The sequence below is a fragment of the Leuresthes tenuis genome, unplaced genomic scaffold (genome assembly GCF_036924035.1).
Source record: "Leuresthes tenuis unplaced genomic scaffold, fLeuTen1.0.hap1 SCAF_22, whole genome shotgun sequence".
NCBI lineage: Eukaryota > Metazoa > Chordata > Actinopteri > Atheriniformes > Atherinopsidae > Leuresthes > Leuresthes tenuis.
This window is the reverse complement of record NW_027325376.1, coordinates 6,982,607-7,002,782: the sequence shown is the minus strand read 5'-3', so window position 1 is coordinate 7,002,782 and position 20,176 is coordinate 6,982,607. Positions and strand designations below refer to the sequence as shown.

The 20,176-nt window shown below is 44.5% G+C and overlaps 1 protein-coding gene across 2 annotated transcripts; it reads right to left on the bottom strand.

Moving 5' to 3' along the window:
- Nucleotides 1-1,383: 1,383 nt before the first annotated feature.
- On the bottom strand, nt 1,384-19,077 carry hdlbpb (high density lipoprotein binding protein b). 2 transcript variants are annotated; one of them, XM_072376581.1, is made up of 28 exons: nt 18,989-19,077; nt 16,246-16,325; nt 15,133-15,234; nt 14,729-14,880; nt 14,428-14,643; nt 12,676-12,882; nt 11,637-11,852; nt 10,714-10,920; nt 10,502-10,609; nt 10,076-10,180; nt 8,706-8,784; nt 8,134-8,273; nt 7,923-8,027; nt 7,703-7,816; nt 7,528-7,614; nt 7,304-7,435; nt 6,910-7,128; nt 6,572-6,793; nt 6,121-6,339; nt 5,766-5,904; nt 5,477-5,604; nt 5,274-5,378; nt 4,999-5,133; nt 4,385-4,528; nt 4,099-4,278; nt 3,896-4,012; nt 2,114-2,272; nt 1,384-1,972 (listed from the first exon to the last, which is right to left on the bottom strand). In XM_072376581.1, the coding sequence occupies exons 3-28, from the start codon at nt 15,206-15,208 to the stop codon at nt 1,880-1,882; spliced, it is 3,804 nt and encodes a 1,267-aa protein (XP_072232682.1). In that variant the 5' UTR covers nt 15,209-15,234; nt 16,246-16,325; nt 18,989-19,077; the 3' UTR covers nt 1,384-1,879. The 2 variants fall into 2 exon arrangements, with proteins under 2 accessions (XP_072232682.1, XP_072232683.1); XM_072376582.1 differs by lacking the exon at nt 18,989-19,077 and adding an exon at nt 16,437-16,543.
- Nucleotides 19,078-20,176: the final 1,099 nt, after the last annotated feature.

The following is a 20,176-nucleotide window of genomic DNA, read 5'->3' as shown; positions in this document are numbered from 1 at the left end:
CACCTTTAAACTTCAGTCATGTTTTTAACTTTTGCACTTCAAACTCAATGTTACACACAAGTTTGACTTATTTTAAGGGGATAAAATGAGAAAAAGCCAACGATATTGTCTCCAAATTCAAATTCTGAGACAGTACAACAGCAAATGATGTTCACGATAAGATAAAGAACAGCTCTGTCTTCATAACTGTAAAAAAATTAAATACTTGTTATTAAGCGAACACTGTTAACCTCCATTAACATTTCCTTCATTCTTACTCCTGCTTTAAGTCTGTATGATAATATATCTTCCTTCAAACTGATCTTCTCACCTAATTCTCACAGGGGAGTGCTACCAGGTTCAGCTTATTCTTTAACACTTCAGGTACAAAGCAGGTGAAGTTAAAATGGCTGAAGTCTGGGCCAAGTGCATCATTTAGCAACAGGACGCGAGTTAAGTCTCAGAACCAGACAAGGGATTAAGGGGCATCCAAGGTTTTTGCTACAAAATATCATGAATATGAAGCACTTGTATGGTAGAAAACTACAGTTTGGCTCTTGAAAGTGAGCCTTTTTATCGGCAGGGAAGATCAGAGGTTAAGCAGCAAGTTTGAGTGATGAGCTGAGGTTAAAAACCTCTAAATGAGCTCTGAGAACAGCTTCGGGAAGAGAGACAAACGGACAAAGGTGATGAACAAGTTTGGTTCAGCTTCATTCAAATATACATTTTAACTTCCACACGCACGCACGCACTCTCTCGCTCACACACACACACACACACTTTCAAAAAATGTCAGAAACCAACAAAAAAAAGAAAGAAAAGTCCCACACAGTTTAAAAAAATAGCGAAAAGTTCTTTGTACACTTAGACATTACAACTGGTAACATGTTTCCAAACCTGACGCACAACATTCACTCCCAAACGTAAGGTTGCAAGCTACAGTGAGTGCTTTTATAAAAACAGATGATCACAGTAGTTCAAATCAAATGGCTCCTTTTCAAATAAATAAACAAAACAACCTTCAGTGCAGGACTTCCACGCCTTTCAAGTCATCACGAGTTCAAAACAAAGTCTACTATAGCAGCTGTTTTTGCTCCCAGCTTGAAAATAAATAAAAAATTAAGGGACCTACAAAACACTAGTGGGTGAAAAACCTCCTCGAACCCACCGGCGCACACGAAAACACAGCTCAGTGCCTGACTTCCTGCACCACAAGTGACTGGAAAGGTGAGCTTATGAGAAACCTTGTAAAAACCACAGTAAAAGAACCTTGAAAGATCTTTTAGTTTACAAACCTTTCTTGCTTTATAAAACAGGCTCTCCTTTCTTTTTTTACCTTAAAAATCCATGATTTAGCTGCTGTAACTGGACAGGCACCCCCCACCCAACCCCACCCCACCCCACCCCACCCAACCCCACCCATAACCTCCAGAAAGTGTCCTACTTCAGATGTCTGAGGATACTTCCCTGATGCTCTCTGGCTCTACTGCCCTGATTCAGCAGACTCTGAGCAGCTGAAACATTTCTTCTGTACTGCAGAGAGGTGACTGTATCTGAAGGGACAGTTTTATCAGTCTGCGGCAAAAGGAAAAGAAAAGATTTTTGAAATGTTTCAGCGAGACTTGCAGAGGCAGAGCGGAACAGCAAAACTATGAAGAGAAGCACTCCACGTTCTTTTTTTTCGGAGGAACTACGATAAGAGAGACGGATAAAGAAGGGATAGTTCTCCCAGAATTCACTGTGGCTGGTTGTGGGAGAGAACAGTACGGAAAGAAGAGACAAAAGGGACACTAAAGAGACGAAGAGGAGGAAGGCGAGCAGCAATGTGAGATCGGTTTTGTCTCTCATCATCTACTTTACAGAAGTTTTTGTGTTTGTTTTTCCCTCCACGTGAGCAGCTTCAGAACTTCTTGGGGCCCCAGGCCGACGTCTGTTTCGGGGCCACTCCTGACCCAAATGTGGGGAAATCCTCTGCGCTGCTCATGTCAGGAGCCTGAAACAAACGAACACAGTCTCATAATGTGCACCTGTGGCTTCCTCTGCCGATAATCTGCATCATCGCCTTTCATTTACTTTGGAATAACATCTATTAATGTCTGTTGAAACAAAGAAATAAAACATCAGCGTGTCCCACCTTGTTCCCTGCTGCGTTCCAGGGGGCATCCCGTACCACAAATCCCTTAGCCGGACCCCCACTGCTATCATCCGCTCCTCCTGCGCCTCCTCCGCCCCCATAGCGTGACGGAGGCTTCATGTATGCAGCCAAGGTCTCCGTCTCTTGCACAGTGAGCATCTGAAAGAAACAGTGGAGGCGGGGTGAGGACAATCGCTCTTTATCTCCCTGCAGGAGGCAAACGTGACATTACTACAGTTTACCATAAAGAAAACTTAAACAGAGCAAATACAGAGGTGCAAAGTGTTCGCAGGACTGGAGAGCAGGAAGCTCAGATTAGTCTACATTCGTCATCTGTAAAGCACACAGAGGCTCAGTGTTTACTGATCATGTAACGGGACACAAGCAGCCAGATCAATGCTGAGGTTTACGTGGATATACGGTCTGCTCAGTTTGAGCCAAAGGCGGCTAATCCGATCAGACAGCACTTCACAGTACAGCCAGAAGATGACCCAAAACTGTGAGAGAAACCCTGGAGATTTATTTTTAAGGCAAACAAGTGGAATATTCAACTGTAGCCGAGTCAAACACCTGGAGCCAGATGCATAAAACTGTGTCTCCGTATGGTTCTGGCTCTCTTTTAAAAATGACAAACAATATGGAACTATATGCATGTGCACGAATCTAACATGCGAACACCCCCCTGCTTCATCCAACAGGCCCGATGAAAAGAGGAAGCACACTTTCACCAAAGGCAAAACCGAGACACTCATCAGCGAGACATCGAAAGAGGAAATGAGTTTCATCTCGTGCTCTCAGTTCTGTAAAATCATGAGCCGAGCAAAAACCGCTGCATTAAGAAAGGAAAAGGCGACCAGCTCTGTAAGCTCAGAACAAACGATCCCCGCAGTGGTATAACAGGAAACAGGAATCCGCTCACACATCACATCAGGGAGGACAGACAGCTGCTGTTTTATCTGCAGATGGATGCGCAGCCTGCAGTCTGTGTGGAGGTGAGCCGCAGGGACACAGATGTACAGATACGGATCACGCTGCTTTTGCTGTCGTCTTAAACTAAATCTTAAACTGTGGAAGCGTACAAGACGGTTCTTTATGGCACCCGCAAGACTGTGCTGTATGAAAACCTAAACCAGAACAAAAAAATAACTATAGTACAGCTCCATGTGTCCTGCTCTTCCATCCCCTCATATCAGGGTTGCACCATGTGCACACAACCTCACAACCTCACCACACGCTTTCCCTCCAGTTTGTGAGCAGAAAAACACCATTTCTGTGCGTTTGCATCGTTTTAGACTCTGCCCCCTGGTGTCTACCAAAGCATCCGTCCACCGAGCAGCTTTTTATTCACCGAAGACAAAACTAGAGGCAGAAAGAAACAAAAACACACGGCTGAGGACAGCCGCTGGAAAGGCCTGACAAAGCATCACAGAGGACGAGAACCGTTCTTTGGAAATGCTCCACACCACAAATTCACAGCCAGAAAGCTTTAAAACTTTAAAACGGAGGGGAGGCTATACATAGAGATAGTGGAGCAAGAATAAAAAAAAATTAAAAAAATTAAAAAAACAGCCTCAGTCAAGAGGTTATATAGCCTAAATTATCATTATCATGGTCCAGCAATTCGAAAAATAAACAAAAAAAAACACCTCCAGAGAGAAAAGAGAAAATGAGTGAATTATTGAGGGCAAATATTGTGCTGTTGCTGTTCATTAAGAGGCTTTTTTCATGGAGTCCACCAGCTGCAACGTCCCCTGTGGCTAACTGCTAATACTGAGAACTCACATATTCCTCCTCCAGGTTGAGCAGGTGATCAATGGCAGCGTCAACGGTCTCAGGAAGGCCCGTTACCGTCACTTTGGCGGGCTCGTCTGAGCCTGGCTGAGGGAACCGGATATCCACCTGGATAACACGTAAAGATCAAACTGAGAACATGTGATTTCTCATCCACTTCAACAGCAAAACTCTGATCCGGTGACATATCTGACCTTAAACTCTTCCATCAGCTTGCGGATGGCTTTGCCGCGGGCCCCTATGATGCGAGCGTGGGTCCTCGGGTCCAGATGAACATCTTGGCTCACCATCTCCTGCAGCTCTGCCACCAGCTGCTGGATGGCCTGACGCGCCTCCTCCACGTTACGCTCATAACCCGAGATCACGATCAGATCCTGCCAGAGGAGGCAGAGGAGTGGAGAATCAGGAGAAATGTTACCCGTTATATTACAGGAAATACAATCAATACAGAAATGGATTTTATACGCAGGACACACACACCTGCTGCTCGTCTCCTTTGTCGGGGAACTGGATGCTGACGTCGTGGTCTTTTCTGATCTGAGAGATGACTGCTCCTTTGCGGCCAATAATCTTGGGATGAAACTTTGGATCTACAGACATGGTAACCTTGAAACTGCGCAGGGCCTTAATAGAGAAACAAATCGTGTTTTAAATGAGCTGTTGATTGATTACTATCAAACGTTTCGTATGTAAAATCATAAGAAAAACATGCTAAATGTGTCATTCCCATCGATAAATCTGTTTGGGAGATGTGGAAATAATCCAGTTTGGTGTTCCCCAACCTTAAGAATTAACCTTTACCTCAGGTTCCTGCACAGAAACTTGTTCACTGGGGACAAATTATTAGATTAACGGTAGTGTAGTTTTACTATGTTGGCCTATTATCTTCTATTCCAGACGGTTTCGTCTATATTTCTCTGTTCTAAATGTTTCTGGAGGAGTTTTTCCTAGTCGGTATTAAAGGTCTGTGGAGCCTCGTGAGAAAAATCAAATGTATAATCTAAAGCCAGCAGAGTTACAGAATGAAAGGAGGCTGAAACTAAGACATAAAAGGAGTCAATGCATGCAAAAAGCAGGTGTGAAGATGTTTGTACCCTGTCCTCCTGCTCGGCCTGAAGATCTTTGACCCGCTCCAGCAGACCCTGTTTGGCTCGCTCCACGTTGGCAACCAGGCCCGTCACCTTGATCACATCCAGCTGTTTCTCAGGCTGTGGCACCCAGATGTTCACCTGCGCATTCAAACCCCACAACACAGATGTAGGCTTCCATTTCCTCAGTAGAAACAGTCAAAAGTAAGTACAATATGAACAGAAAAGACAGCCATTTGTTATATCTTTAATACACTTAGCGAGCAGATGTGACAGCTAACCTCATATTCTTCCATCATCTTCCTGATTCCACTGCCCTTCTGGCCGATGATGTAGCGATGCAGCTCATAAGATACTTCAACATCCTCCGTTATGGGCACCAACGCCTGCAGGACGAGGAGATCACAGAGAAGAGACAGAGGGTCAAAGATGACAGGACACTGCATCCAAAGGTAGTCGTATCTATGCACTTAAATTAACCAACCAATAGAGCCGCTTTAGCCAGTTCACACTTCTCTGCCCGTCCAGAGATGGTGATGGTGTCACACTTGCGGGGAACAAACTCCGCCTCTGGACTGACTTCACCGTTCTCCTGCAGTGTAGCTTCCTGACCTGAAGGTTTACCACAGAAAACGGATGAAAAAGCAACACTTTCTCCAACAATAACCACATAAAAATCACAAATATCCTCCAGTAAAGAGGTGCGATGCACTGGTAGGAAGCTGACAGAGAGTCGAATCTGAACAGATAATGATGGTTGTTTTGTCTCCAACCTGCGCTGTCTTCTCTCTCAGGGAACTTGATTTGGACCTCCTGCTCCCTGGTGATGAGCTGGATGCGGCAGCCTTTAGGCCCCATGATGGCACGGTGGTAGCGCTGAGGGATGGCCACCTCCACGCTCACCTGGGACTCCTGCTCGAGAAGGAGAGAGGAGGCAAAACACGTCCTACTCAGGAAGATCTTTTCCATCATGTGATAACTGAAAGGACGGCTACACTAAACGTCTCTAAACGTTCAGATTTTACTGCGACAGCAGCATCTCTCACACTTTCTCAATACTTAGATACAGGACTCTCCTGCCACAGGTCATCCCTCTAAAAAGCACAAAACTCTTTTTGGGCGTCGTACCAGGTCCTCTATTATCTCCTGAATGCGCTTCTTTGCCGCCTCCACGCAGTCCTTCGCCCCCTTTAGAGTGACCCTCTGGCTGTTGGCGCCGGTGCGAGGGAAGCTCACAGCCACGCCGCCGTACTCCTCTGCCAGCTCCCGCAGCACCTGTCCTCTCCGACACACAAAGTGCCGGTGGTGGCGAACATCTACCTCCATGCTGTCCTCTACCACGTCATCCTAAAAGAAAGGCGGCAAGATTATAGTTAGAGGAGGGTATTTAATGAGATAAAGGGAATTATTCCCATTTTTGGCCCCAAACAGACGCAGAAGTTGGTAAGTTTTCTAACTTTTTGGAAACAAACATCATCAGTTTGTATCTGTTTAACCTGCTCAAACTACATGTTTAATACAGGACCAAATAAAGCCTGAAAGCACACTTAAATTCATTTTTAAGGGATGTTGTAGTTACCAGATTTTTGACCAGACTTTCCAGTTCTTTCTGGGCCTGACGGACAGCTTCCTCTTTCCCCACGATGGTGATCAGCTCCTGCTCCGTGTCGTCAGGCGACGGGAAGATGATCCGGGCCCCCGTCCTGTCCCTCACACGACGGATGTTAGCGCCGCCTCGTCCAATCAAGAACTTGTGGTACTCGGGTTTGGCCTGCAGCTCAGCTGTGAAGTTGTTGACTTGCTGAAAAGGCAGGAAGGAAGGACAAAAAGAGGAGAGGAAGGGGATGTGTCAGCGAGCCACCTCTTCTCTTCGAACTATCCCGGTAAACATTCTTTGAACCTTTCCGTGCTTCCCACCTTCTCTTCGGCCAGCTGCAGCAGCTGTTTCTTGGCTTTCTCCACTTCACCGGCGGGCCCTCTGATGGTGACCTTGTCTGAACCGGAGCCCTCGGAGGGGAAATGGATGTGGACGCCGCCGCAGTCCTCCATGATGGAGCGCACGAGGCAGCCTTTGGAGCCGATCAGAGAGTTGTGCAGCCTGGCTGGTATGGTGACTTCTGTCTCTTTAATGTTGGCCTGAAGAGATGAAGAGACACACTGAGAATGATGCGTGTTCAAGGTGGAAAACTGAGAATATTTAAGCACCTGAAACCCTCTTCCTCTTTACTTCTTTATTAGAAGCTTGAAGGATAATTTGGGGCTTTTAAACAGACATCTTCTGATTGAAGCCTCTAGCAGGTTGTTGTCTCACCAGTTCTCTCTGGATGGCGAGGATTCGATCTCTGGCAGCCTCACAGTTGCTTTTCTTGCCTGTGATCACGATCATCTCTGAGTTACTGTTCTCCGTTGGCAGGTCGATCTTGGTGTTGGTTTCCTCGCGGATCTGGCGGCATCAACATCCACTTTTACTTTTTGTCTTTGACATATTGGATCTGCAACATCATCATTTTTTCTCGTATTTTTGAGTCGACTCGCCTTTTTGATGTTTGCGCCGCCCTTTCCGATTATGTTCTTATGAAACTGCTTAAAGATGGGAACGGACAGCGAGAAGCTGTTCTCAATCTACAAAAGAGAGGAAGCTGCTGTGAAGCTGCGCACAGACAGGCAGAGATACTGTAGGTGAACAAAGACACAAAGCGGTGGGCCGTACCAGGTCTGCGATGATTTTCTGCAGAAACTTGGCACATTTCTCCACCTCGTTCTTCGGCCCTCTCAGCTGGACAATGTCGCTCTTCTGCGACGGGTCGGGGAAATTGATAATAACCTAAAGTCCATAGAGGCATTGTTAGTCCAAAGAAAGCCAAAATAAAACAAACTCACAGTAACGATAAATGAATGAGGTAATCGTCCTGGTCAGAGCGAGGTCTCACCTCAGGGAACTTGTCCCGGACTTCCTTGATCTTTTCTCCCTTTTGCCCGATGATTGTCCGATGGAACTTCTGCTCTACGATCAGGTCTTTGGTGCGCTCATTCTCCTGGAAATGTGAAACATTTTGCAGTTCGGTTTAGAATGTCGGTTCATGTCGACCAGTACAACCGAATGAATGAGTGAATCGACCTCAACTTTGACCCCATTCCCACCATTCTCTGGACCATCTCGATGAGCTCTCTGCGTGCCAGCTGCACTCCTTTAGGGTCTCCTTCGATCCGGACCAGGCCGCTTCTATCCGAGTCCTGCGGGATCCTCACCGACACTTTGTACTGCTCTTTGATCCGGTTGACTGCAGGGTGGGTGTAGAAGAAGAGAGCACAGAGGGAAGGATGTTGTGGCAGAAGAGTGAAAAGGTGAGGAGGATTTTTACCCAGTCATAGGTCTGATGGGAGTCTGGTTGCGGCACAGATCCCTCACAAAGAAGTTCAACACCAACTAGTTTTCATGGTGGGAAATATGTCAAAATGTTTGTCCAAAGTTGTCCCAAAGTTACAGCATTTCAATTCACAGCAGAAAATAAAATGACTCAGACAAAGAGTAAGATGTAGGGATATGAGTGTGTGCTGCCTGACGGCACATTTCGTCACTGCTATTCCCCAATTACCTTTTTAAAATCCCTGTAAGATATATTTGGCTTCATTTGAAGGTACGACAGAACACACGTTTTAATACCACGTCTTTTCCCCCTGCTGTGATAAATCTACTGCACAAATCTACTCACTGTTGGCTCCGTTCTTGCCGATGAGGTGTCTGTGGAAACGCTGATCTATGATGACCTCGGTGTAGTCCATCCTCACCAGCTGGACACAAAGGTAGACAGAGAGATTAAAGATTTGTAAACGTATTAGTAGGCAGTTTTAAGGGATTCTGCTCTAATCTGTGACTCTGCTGTCTCATCAGTGTCTCTGTCCTCTGCGTTTTTACTTTAAGAGCTGATGGAAGTGAACTTTCAGCTCCTTCAGAGGTTCTCACTTCAACTACCTTTATGATATATGATCCACTATCTGATCTATATGTCATAACTACCAGTCAATTAAAGCAGATCCTCGTATCCTAAAGCCTGAAAGTGTCTATTAAAACCACAATGTGACATTTTAGAGGTTAAACCTCCAGCTTTTATTGTAAAATAGAACACATCAAATGTTGAGAGAGAGACATTTTACTGTTTCAGAAAAAACATTCTCTCATCTTAAATTTGATGGCAGCAACCATTAGCAGAAGCCATGCTGTTGGAACAGCTGCATCATCCATATACCTTCCAGCTTTGATGGTGCCTTTACAGATGGGCTTGTTTCCGGTTCCACAGACACTGATGCACCCCCACACCATCAGAGATGCAGGTTTTTTAACCGATAACAAGCTGGATGGTCCCTTTGCTCTTTAGCCTGGCGGACGCATGATTTCCAAAAAGAAGTCAACATTTCACATTGTCTGTGAAACGTTGTGTTTTCCCACTTTGCTTTGGGCCGTTTTAAGTGAACATCGACCAGAGAGGATGCTGTTTGGTTTTTTCTCTACGTGGCAGAGCTGTAACCTGAATGTTTGGATGACACTGAGCTGCGTTCACAGACAGTGATTTCTGGAAGTGTTCCTGAGCCCATGCAGCGATTTCCGGGACAGAATCATCCATTGATCCAAAAACAGATTTTTGCATCTTTACCGACCTGTTAACAATCAGCCTTTAGTTCTTCCAGCTTTTCCTTTTCCACTTACTTTTGTCCCGACTTCAAGATGCGTTGCTGCCATCAAAATCTATTTTTTAATTTATTAAACAGTGTTTAATTTTCAGCATTTACTTTGCATCCTCTATAGCGAATAAACATAAGTTTATGAGGCAAATCACTGCATTCTGTTTACATTTTACACAGCGTCTAACTGATGTATGAACACAGTCAGCTACACAAAGCAGGTTTCAGACTTCTGGGTTCAGCAACTCGTCGCTTGGTCTTTAACCAGGAGACAGAACCCAAAAACAATTTTCCAAAGCCAAATTACATCCAAATTACACTCAGATGAAAGCCAGTTTTACAAATCTACTGCTAATATTTGTAGCTTTGTTTCTATGAGCGTGTGAGTGTGTGAGAGACTGACCAGGTCCTTGATGATCTCCTGTATCTGGGCCTGAGCCTGCTCCACCTCCTCTGTTGGCCCCTCCAGACTGATGCGCTCTTCACCGTCTGTAAACTCTATGTGAACCTGCACACATGAACACATTGGACCCAGTTAAAGAGCCGCCTGACCTGCTCCAGCCTGTCCTGATTCTGCAGTTTCACAGTTTATTGAACACAGCTGAGTCAATGTCATGTTTTCAACTTCAAACAGACTTGTTCTACCGTGATGTTTTTCTTTAATTGGTCCTGTTTTACCACCTTTTACCCTCACCTCATACTGATAGTGTAACACACCCTTAATTCAGCATGCTCAATGTATTTTGTCAGCTTACAGGAGCAGGATGTGAGAGTCATGTGCGATCTCTGGCCTTTAACTCGGATCATCATCCCCATCTTCTCTCCTTACCCGTGGTAGCTGCTGTGTGATCCGCCCGATGTTTTGTCCTTTCTTGCCGATGATGAAGCGATGCAGCCAAGCTGGAGCGCTCACCTCCACCACCATCACACTCTTGGCCTGTAAAGGTACACAAATTTGCCACAGACAGTTATGTCTCATTTCTCTAACTGACATGATTCACAGAGGGCAAAGGTTATCATGTCCCCGACCCTCCTCCTCACCTTGGCATACACCTGGGTGAGTGCAGGTCCCAGTTTATCCGGCTCCCCTCTAAGGATGATCGTTTCTGAGCTGGAGTCCAGTGGAGGCATCTCCACTGACACCCCGGTGGCCTCCAGGATCTCCTGCAAAGTGTTGCCCTTTGGACCTATGATGTACTTATGCTGAGACTTCTTCACCTCCACCGAGATGGTTGTGGTCTTCCTCTTCTGCAGGGTGGACAAGGACAAGATTACAACTGATGAGCTGCACGGAGAAAGCAAATCTGTCGAGAGGAAGGATGGCAAAACTGAGAGGCCCAGTGAGGGATGAACGGGAAAACAAGAGGAGACAGAAAGAGAGACAACAGCCACGAAACGGGTAGAGAGAAGTTGGCACAAGCAGAGGGACTGTGCGATAAAAAGGAAAGTGACTGACTGTGGCTAAAAGGGTGAAGACAACTGATGATAAATGTGGGTTTGCTTCTCATATTCATGCACTAAATTATATTAGTATTCTCATCCTGTTGTTCTCTAGTGAAATCCAATTTCCTCTCCGCATCATCTCCGTCTTTCTTGTCAAAAGGGCTCATTTAGTGCAAGCACACACTTCCCCCTCCATGTTGCACACATCCATCTTATACGTTTCTTTTAAACTTATAGGAAGAATGAGCATTAGTGAGTGGTAGGAAATAGCTGAAAACATTGATAAAACCCTCTATAACCAAACTTCGTCCTCACAGGTGAGGTTTAGGTGAGAATGTGGTGAAATATCTGTGGAAACATCAGTCGTGTTATTATTGTTCTCACTGATTTCTCTGCGATTTTGATGAAAAAGAGAAAAACTCACAGTTAAAGCTCACAAAAACAAACGCGTGGACGAGAAACAGAATAAAAGAAGCAAACACAACAGCAACGACAAACGAAATATCAGCTTTAAAGGTCACCTTGTCATCGTAGATGGCTCGGATGCGGTTGACCGCCAGAGCAACCGCCTCCTTCTCCCCTGTGATGACGATCTCGTCCTTCGGCAGGCTGGGCGGCGGGATGCTGATGCGAGCGCCCGTCTCCTGGCTCAGCTCCTGCACCAGCCTGTTGTGGGCACCAGCGATGAAGGGGTGGAAGACCTTCTCCAGGGACAGACGCTCCACCGCACGCTTGTCCTGTCGTGAAAACAAGCGAGTGGATCAAACCAAAGGAAAAGAAATCGCTGGTGCTTCAGATGAAGATCTCAGGTAATACAGCCAATATGTGAGGTAAAGACATGAAGTAGCTTCTTCAGTCAAATGATTTAAGTCTGCAGCTCGTTAGAGACAATTCAGAGCTGATTGATGCAAATACACATGCATATATATGCAATTAGTGTCTAGAAGAACAAAACAAGCCAATTACATGCTGAGTTACAGTTGGACAGCTTTTTAAGAAAATTGTATGTAGTCGGATCCAATTAATTCCTTAATAAATCCCATTAAGTCAGCCATAATTACAACTCAAAGATTCAGTTAAAAAACTGTTCAGGTTTTAGATGTAGCGTCCAAATTAATCAACATTACTGTTAATTAAGCTAGCCTAATTATTTTTTTTCTGGAACTTGTAAGGAAATTAGAGATAAGAAATGCTGACTGCGAGGGTTCGTTAATAAAACAGCTGCAATATAACGACGGAGGATTTTCACAAGCTACTTCATACACATAATTGAATCTGCTGAGCTAATGAAACACGGCTCGCTGGCGGCCGCTTTTTCACGGTTCCTGGCATGCACAGTGAATTAAGGAGCCAATAAACCCACAGATTGGTGCTTTAGTGAAACCGTGACCAAATTATCATTAATTAGCTACATGTGAAATGTAATGAAAGTCTTTTTAGTGACATTGGTCATTTCATCCCCCCATGAGCTCGGTGAGTGCCAGCAATAAACTGAATCTGCACGTTAGAATCACTGGTCTTTACACGTGTTTGGAAACATCTCGTTAAAAACTCACAGACCTGCTCAGCTGAGATCAGAAGGATTTCATGGCGAGCCTTCTCGATGCCCTCCTTAGTACCGGTGATGCGGATGTTGGCGCTGGGGTCGTCAGGACGTGGAATAGCAATCTTGGTGGCGGTCTTCAGCTCCAGCTCCTGCAGCTTCTCGCCGTTCTTACCGATGACAAACCGATGGTGCTCCTTGGGGATGGCGACCGTAGCCGACGCCTGAGGGGAGCAGGAAGAGACCGAGGTGGATTAGCGTAGCTCAACAGGAGGAAACGGACATTAAAACATCGGATTAGGACACATTATCATGCCTGATTATATTATTATTAGTCACGAGTCATCATTCAGATGTAAATTAAATAAATGAATGAATAAATCAATGAATATGCAAGTTCTCTGTTGGTAAACAAAAGCATTTGACCGTGCAAAGAGGACAAAATGTTTTTCTGCACTCTTGTTTGAATAAGTGCAGCTCAGCTAAACAGGTGAACTTCAGTGCACCAACTAAAGTGGAAATCAGCATGTTTGCTGCTGAAGCCTTGAAAGGCCACTCCTGGGAGCTGACGGTCACTTTTCAGCTCCGTTTTTTGTCCTTAACCGACCTGCCTGCACACATTTTTCAAGCTGCAGCTAACATTTACCATCCGAGTGTCTCTAAACTGAGTTATCTGTGAAGACTAGATGCTGTGATTTCAGTTTGTGAGGACTGAAATCTGTTTGTCCGTCACTGTTAGAGCGCCCCGATTTTTGAGCATCAATGAATGCAGAATGATGCATGTTTAGAGGTTGAAAATGGTTGTCTGCACTCGCCCCAAAGAGTTCAACTAGAACATAAGCACAAAAAAACCAGCAGATTAACCAGCATACAAATATTTGATTAAAGGCTTTTTTTCCCATTTAGGAAAATTCTTCAAATAAAAAGACTGAATTATGTAAAAAAAGTTGGGAGTTCAAGATGGGAGAGAAAGAAAGACACTGACGTATTAATGAGATAAACTGTAGAATTTTATAGATGTAATCACTCTAAATCATGTGTGGTAGTGTATTTCTTTCTTATTTTGCTGTCAGAGGACCTTTCAGGGCTGAACACGGGTCTCCTGCCCTACTCTGCTCTAAATCTAGCCCCTTATCTCCTTCCTTTCAACACACTAATTTGCGTTTTGTTCCTCCGACCACAAGTGCAAGCAGTGCAGGTGAGGAGAGATACGACATATGGGGCATTTAAAACCGACGTCAACCAAATAAGACGCGACTCAACGGCATCATCTTACCAATGTTTAGCTGCCGCTTAACACTTTATTTAAATATTGTCATCAGATTAGTATTAAATCTCTTTATAACATAGTATTAATCAACTTTTGATTCAGTTTAAAGCGTGGGATTAATGTGCCACGCCTCCTTCTGACATCACAGGTGCCAAGAAAACGTCTGCAAAGGATCCACTGTTGTTTCTTCCCTTACTTGTAATTTGATAAGCCTCCTCCCTCCTCCCGGTGCATTTTAGGACTGAAACGTCCCTTTAATAAAATGAATTCCGGGTAACAATCAGGAGGACGGAGCGGCGAAGAAATGAGAGAAATGAGATGCGTCTTGAATGTACCCCACAGACTGTGTAAGGTTCACTGCACGTCTTTGGTGTACACATCTGTACACAAACTGCTATGTTTCCAAACTGTAACTGAAAATAACTGCGTGACTCACTGCTCCACAGCCTCACAAACTAGAAATTGACGATACAGCCAGAAGAACTAGTGGTGAAATTACCTGCGTCTGTAGGCGAGCTACGATTTCCTTGCGGGCCTTCATGACAGAGTCCAGTTTGCCAGTAACCATGATGGATAAGCCCTGGTCCTTAGCCAGGGACAGCTCAATGTGCGCTCCCGTTCGCTGCATGATGTCAAGGCACACTTTGGCCTCCTCTCCCTCCCCAAACTGGCTGTTGTCCTTGTAGCGACGCTCCTCCAGGGGCACGTGGAACACCTGGAAGGAGGAGGGAAAACTGAAAGGCATAAGACATTCTCACTTTTTGTAAATCTTTGTGTCGATACCACAGTGGCTTCCTGACCTGCGTGATAACAGAGGCTTTGATGGGCCTGATCTTACTCCCCCACGCCGAAGCCGGCTCCCCGGTCTTTTCCCCTGGCGCCCCTTTCTCCGGCAGAGGAGGGAAGGCCTCCAGATAAGTGGGGATATAGGCCTCATCCTCTGGGACGCAGCCTGGCCCAGTGAGGCCGAGATAAAGCAGGTAACAAGACAGAATAAATAAAAACAGTGGGGAGGGGAGGATTATTAACGGGAAGAAAAGATGCGACTAGTCTATAAGTGTATTAGAGGAAAATCTGCCTTTTAATACACTTATAGACTAGTGGCATCTTTAACTAGTCTATAACTTAGGCATGACTTATGCCTAAGGATAGAGCAACATTAACATAGGTAAATATATGCAAATAGAGGACAGCAGGATTTTACCTGTATTCTCCTGGTCCTTAAGACCACTGCGATGTTCGGCAAAGCTCTCCGGGGTCAACACTGCCACTGAGCTCATGGTTCAAGACTTATTCCACTTTTCCACTACAACAAATACGTGGGCAAAGAGCGAAACATAAGAATGAAACCTGATATCCCAGATGAGGAAATTAGCTGTGTGAAATTCCATGAAGTATTAACTGAATGAAGCGACTACAAAAAGCCAGAAAATACAAAAGCTCCATTTCAAAGAGAGCTCCTGACACAGCTCTTCGACTCCCCTTTGAACACTCTGCAGGCCTCTCCAGGATTTATTTCCAGAAGCCCCAGAAGAACCACACTGCCTCTGTGGCATTGCAGCGTGGTGCTAACGCTGTACTCTACACCTGAGATACTCCCAATTAACAAGTTACAAGCCTCAGAAAAACACTGTGTGCCACAAAGCCTCGGGGACGAGGTTATCACAAGTCAAACTCCAAGAGTGTGGCCAGAGCTAAAAACAACTGCTGCTGACATTCTTGTGATACACCGTCGCTTATAACAGGAGGTCAAACAAGTTTCCCCCGCAGGAGTTTAGAGCTGGAAGTTCAAAACATAAACCTGCAGGTCCTCAAAGTGAGAGACAGGTTTGTGTGCATGGACAGCCTGATGGTGATGGTGAAGCAAAGCAACATTTTCCCGGTCGATGGGCACGTTTCTTACTTACTTTCCTGTTTTCTCAACCTAAAACAATGGTTCATCTGTCTAGATTTTGTGTTGTTTTTCCATTTTAGTTTGGCTTTCGTGTATTTTTCTCATTTAAAAACAAACAAAACTGCCATTAAAATATATTTCTATCGTGTGCAAGAACTGTAGCCAAGCACAACACTGACTTTACATCATTATCTGACATCAGTGAAATGTTCCAGCAGAACTTGTTCCCCTGAAATATTACTGTATGCTCCTGATGAGCATTTAAATCAGAAGTGGAATATGAATTTGTGCTGCTCAGGACATCACTGAGTCCTCACGAGAAGAGGTGCATCTAAAGGAGTATGAAGGAAGTCATTTGGGAAGAATAAAAAGATACAACAACTAGCAGAAGTAGTCTTGTCCACACAAACAGCTGAGGCTTACCTGCAAAAGGTCAATTGCCAGAGAGTCCGTCCAGTTAGCTGCTACCGTAGGCGCTTCAGTGTGAGTGTGTGTTTCAGCTCCTGGGTGCAAGAGAGGAAAAGAAACGGACTGAAAGTGAAAACACTGTAAATCAAATGGCTCTTCAGCACGGAGGCTGGATTAATACTGTAAACACCCACACTGCACTGCACCTTATACTGTCTGGGTGTGATTCACTCCCAGTCTCCTTCCTCACAAGCTCTCTGACAATCAACCCCTCCTCTGTGTATACAAATTCAGTAGTCCAGGAAATGTGAGGTGGAAACAGTAGAAAGTACTGCACTGCAACAAAAAATCTCATACCTATTACTTTTCTCTTACAGATCCTGACAGCATTTCCAAGATTTAAAGCAAAGCTTTTTGTAAGTCAGTGTCACTGACATTAAATTGTGTCAAGAACTAGTAAAATGACAACTCCCAACATAAAGAGCTCTAAAACAATACGAGGTTCAGTGATGCAGGCACTATCTCTTCAGAAGAGCTTCCTTAATGGTCGGCTCTAAAGCATCTTATCATCTTATTGTTTTTGTTCAACTCAGAAAATGAGAAAATGAACAGCTTCAAACGCAGTGTCAACAGAGAAAACAGCTTCACGTTCTGCTATACTCTCCATACTTTTTTAAAGACGATCAGAAATCATTTCAGCAGTTTGGCATCTATGTGAGTTTTACAAATACTCACAAGACAGCGGCCAGTCAGGTGTAGCTTTGAAACAAGACGGATAAACCTGCTAACGTTCGTGCAGTGAAGACGGCGCTGACTACGCTTCACCTCACGGGTCACACTGACCGCCCCTGCAGTGAGGCCCAGGGTCACTTCCTCCTCAGAGGTTGAACTTCCTCGACTGACAGCTCAACTTAACGACACACATCCAACGGCGGCGTCTGCATCGACTGTCTGGATACAGTTGCAAGTAGCAGTCTTGCATTGCAGAGTTTCAGGACAGTAACCTCTCAGATATCAGGAAGTAGAGGCTCAAATGAACCGAGGACCATTTATATCAGACTGAGTATGACAGGAACAGAGTCTAAGCCAATGCTCAGAACTTGTTTGGGATGAGCTTGATCAAAGGGTTTGAGACATGCAGCAAACAAATCCACAGCTGCACTGGAAACATCCTCCAAAGGCCTGGGGAGAGATTACAGCATGTTTCTCAAAGCATTTCAAAGCAATTTCTGCTGTTTGCCTCCACCGTCATCAGGAAATTCTGTTGCCACGAAGAGGAATGAATGTCCTGCGAAAACATCCAAATGGCCCAAACGCTACCCTGAACACCACACTGACTTCACCAGCTCGCCTTCCTCTCACAGTGCATCCTGCTGCCACCTCTTTGCAAGGATAATACAGACACAGCGGTGGCTGTCCTCATGTTGCAAAAGAAATACGATTCATCAGACTATGAGCTCTTCTTCCAGTGCTCCATGGTGCACTTCTGATGCTTGTGTGTTCACTTTAGGTGCTTTCGTTGTGGGACAAGCCTAAGCATGAGTTCGACAGCTTTCTGTTGTAGTCGGCGTTGAGGATTTGTGCACGGTTGATCATCTCAGTATGGGCCAGTCTTAATCACAACGTGCAACAATGAGCCTTGGTGACCCATGACCCCAAAACCAGCTTGTTCCTCCTTGGACTACTTTTGATAGGTACTAAACAATGCATGCAACAAACACCCCCACAAGACCAGCCATTTTGGAAATAACATAGCCATGACAATCTGACCCTTGCTGTGGTCCTTTCTGCTTAAAACACACCAACTTCAATAACTGTTCACTTGCTACATCACAAACCCCAGTTGACAGCTGCCACTGTAACAAGATGATCAACTGTCACCACACCTGAAAGTGGTTTTAATGTTGTGACTCCTGAAATCATTTTTGAAAAGGGTGTGAAAAATAAATGGCTCAAAATAAACCCTAAAACTGTCAGCTTCCTATATAAATGAGTAGCTTTAGTTAAACATACATTTTATTGTGTGGGAACATCTAATCAATACCGTGGTAATCCAGCACATATTACGATTTATTACACTAAATTTTATAGATTAGTAATGAATGCCATTTTATCTGGCATTTTAATCCATCTCTAACGTTTGTAATGGTGCCAAAGACGAAACCATAACTACGTTTCCATTTGTGGGTCATCACCTTCTACTACGATCTTAATTTGCTAACATTGAAAGGTATTTAAAAAGGAAAAGGGGGTCAACCCGGATTTGGCTGTCACAATCAGTTTCACTGTGGTAAAAAAAAATTCTCTGCAATATTAATCCAGGCGTGCACGAAGCTAACCAAAGGATCCGCTAAACGCATCTCAGTGTAGCCGCCTTGTGCCTTTATTGCTAACTGGAGGATGCTGTGCATAGCTAGCACCGTTAGCCACTCGGCTGTTTTAACCTCTGCTAACGTCTCCAAACGCTCGATAATGGTTTCCAACATTAGTTGACCGGGTTCTCTAAGCTAACGCACATCGTTGCGCGCCGACCTCAGCGAGAGATGATTAGTCGCAAGGACTTTCCGATAATCGGCTAAAAAAAAAAAGCCTGGCGGACAGATAACCCGCTCCAGCTCGCTAGCTCCAGGGGCGCTAACCTTGCTGTTCCCGGCTCCTTCTCATTTGTAAGCGACCCGGCTTAATTGCTACTGAAACTAGACTCTGACTTAATTCATTCTGAATTAAAGTGTGGACAAAATAAAAACAAAAAGCCTACCTTTCAGAGAGAAATGTAGCAGAGGGTGTGTGTTTGACAGGTGATGGTGTAAACACAGATGTGATTGGTCTAGGAGCATTTCCTCTGTCGGCGGAGTGATATAATCATGCACTTCGACTCACCGAGTTTAAAGGAAATGCCGCAGTATCTGTGCGCAACAAGAGCATCCAAGTGAAATAGATCCACACGCTATTTATCTAATTTTGCTCACTCGGCAATTATATACAACTGTAAAAGGTTTGGATTTTGGTGTCCCGGCCGACTAGTGATAAGTCAAGTCACGTCTCGGACCTTTAGCTGTTGCTGTGTCTCCAGTCCATCAAACTGACCGGGTCTACTTCTCATTCATAATGGCCTGAACGCTGTTCAGGAGTCATCGCATCATGCTTTCACTGAAGTTATGAGCAGCCCACAAATGGAGCACAGAACAACAGATGATAGTACACTCACCGGCCACTTTATTAGGTACACTTTGCTAGTAAAAGGTTGGACCCCCTTTTGCCTTCAGAACTGCCTTAATTCTTCGTGAAATACTTTCAACGAGGTGTTGGAAACATTCCTCAGAGAGTTTGCTCCATATTGACATGATAGCATCACGCAGTTGCTGCAGATTTGTCGGCTGCAGATCTATGATGCGAATCTCCCGTTCCACCACATCTCAAAGGTGCTTTATTGGATTGAGATCTGGTAACTGTGGAGGCCGTTGGAGTACAGTGAACTCATGTCATCATGTTCAAGAAACCAGTTTGAGATGATAAGAGTTTTGTGACATGATGCAATATCCTGCTGAAAGTAGCCATCAGAAGATGCATCTGTGGTCATAAAGGGATGGATATATCTACATATATCAACATATATATATATATGTGTGTAGATATATCCATCCCTTTATATATATATAGATAGATAGATAGATAGATAGATAGATAGATAGATAGATAGATAGATAGATAGATAGATAGATAGATAGATAGATAGATAGATAGATAGATAGATAGATAGATAGATAGATAGATAGATAGATAGATAGATAGATAGATAGATAGATAGATAGATAGATAGATAGATAGATAGATAGATAGATAGATAGATAGATAGATAGATAGATAGATAGATCATCATTTTATGAGCCACTCATTTAGAATATAAGCTCGTTTCGTTTAGTACTCATTTAGTATTTGTCAATGC

Excerpts from the sequence above, each read along its gene's own strand:
- hdlbpb (XM_072376581.1), bottom strand. The coding sequence starts at position 15,208 with ATGAGCTCAGTGGCAGTGTTGACCCCGGAGAGCTTTGCCGAACATCGC. Across the intron at positions 7,817-7,922 it reads TCCGGGACAAGTTCCCTGAG|GTTATTATCAATTTCCCCGA; the intron begins GTGAGACCTCGC and ends TATGGACTTTAG. Across the intron at positions 7,436-7,527 it reads GCGGCGCAAACATCAAAAAG|ATCCGCGAGGAAACCAACAC; the intron begins GCGAGTCGACTC and ends TGATGCCGCCAG.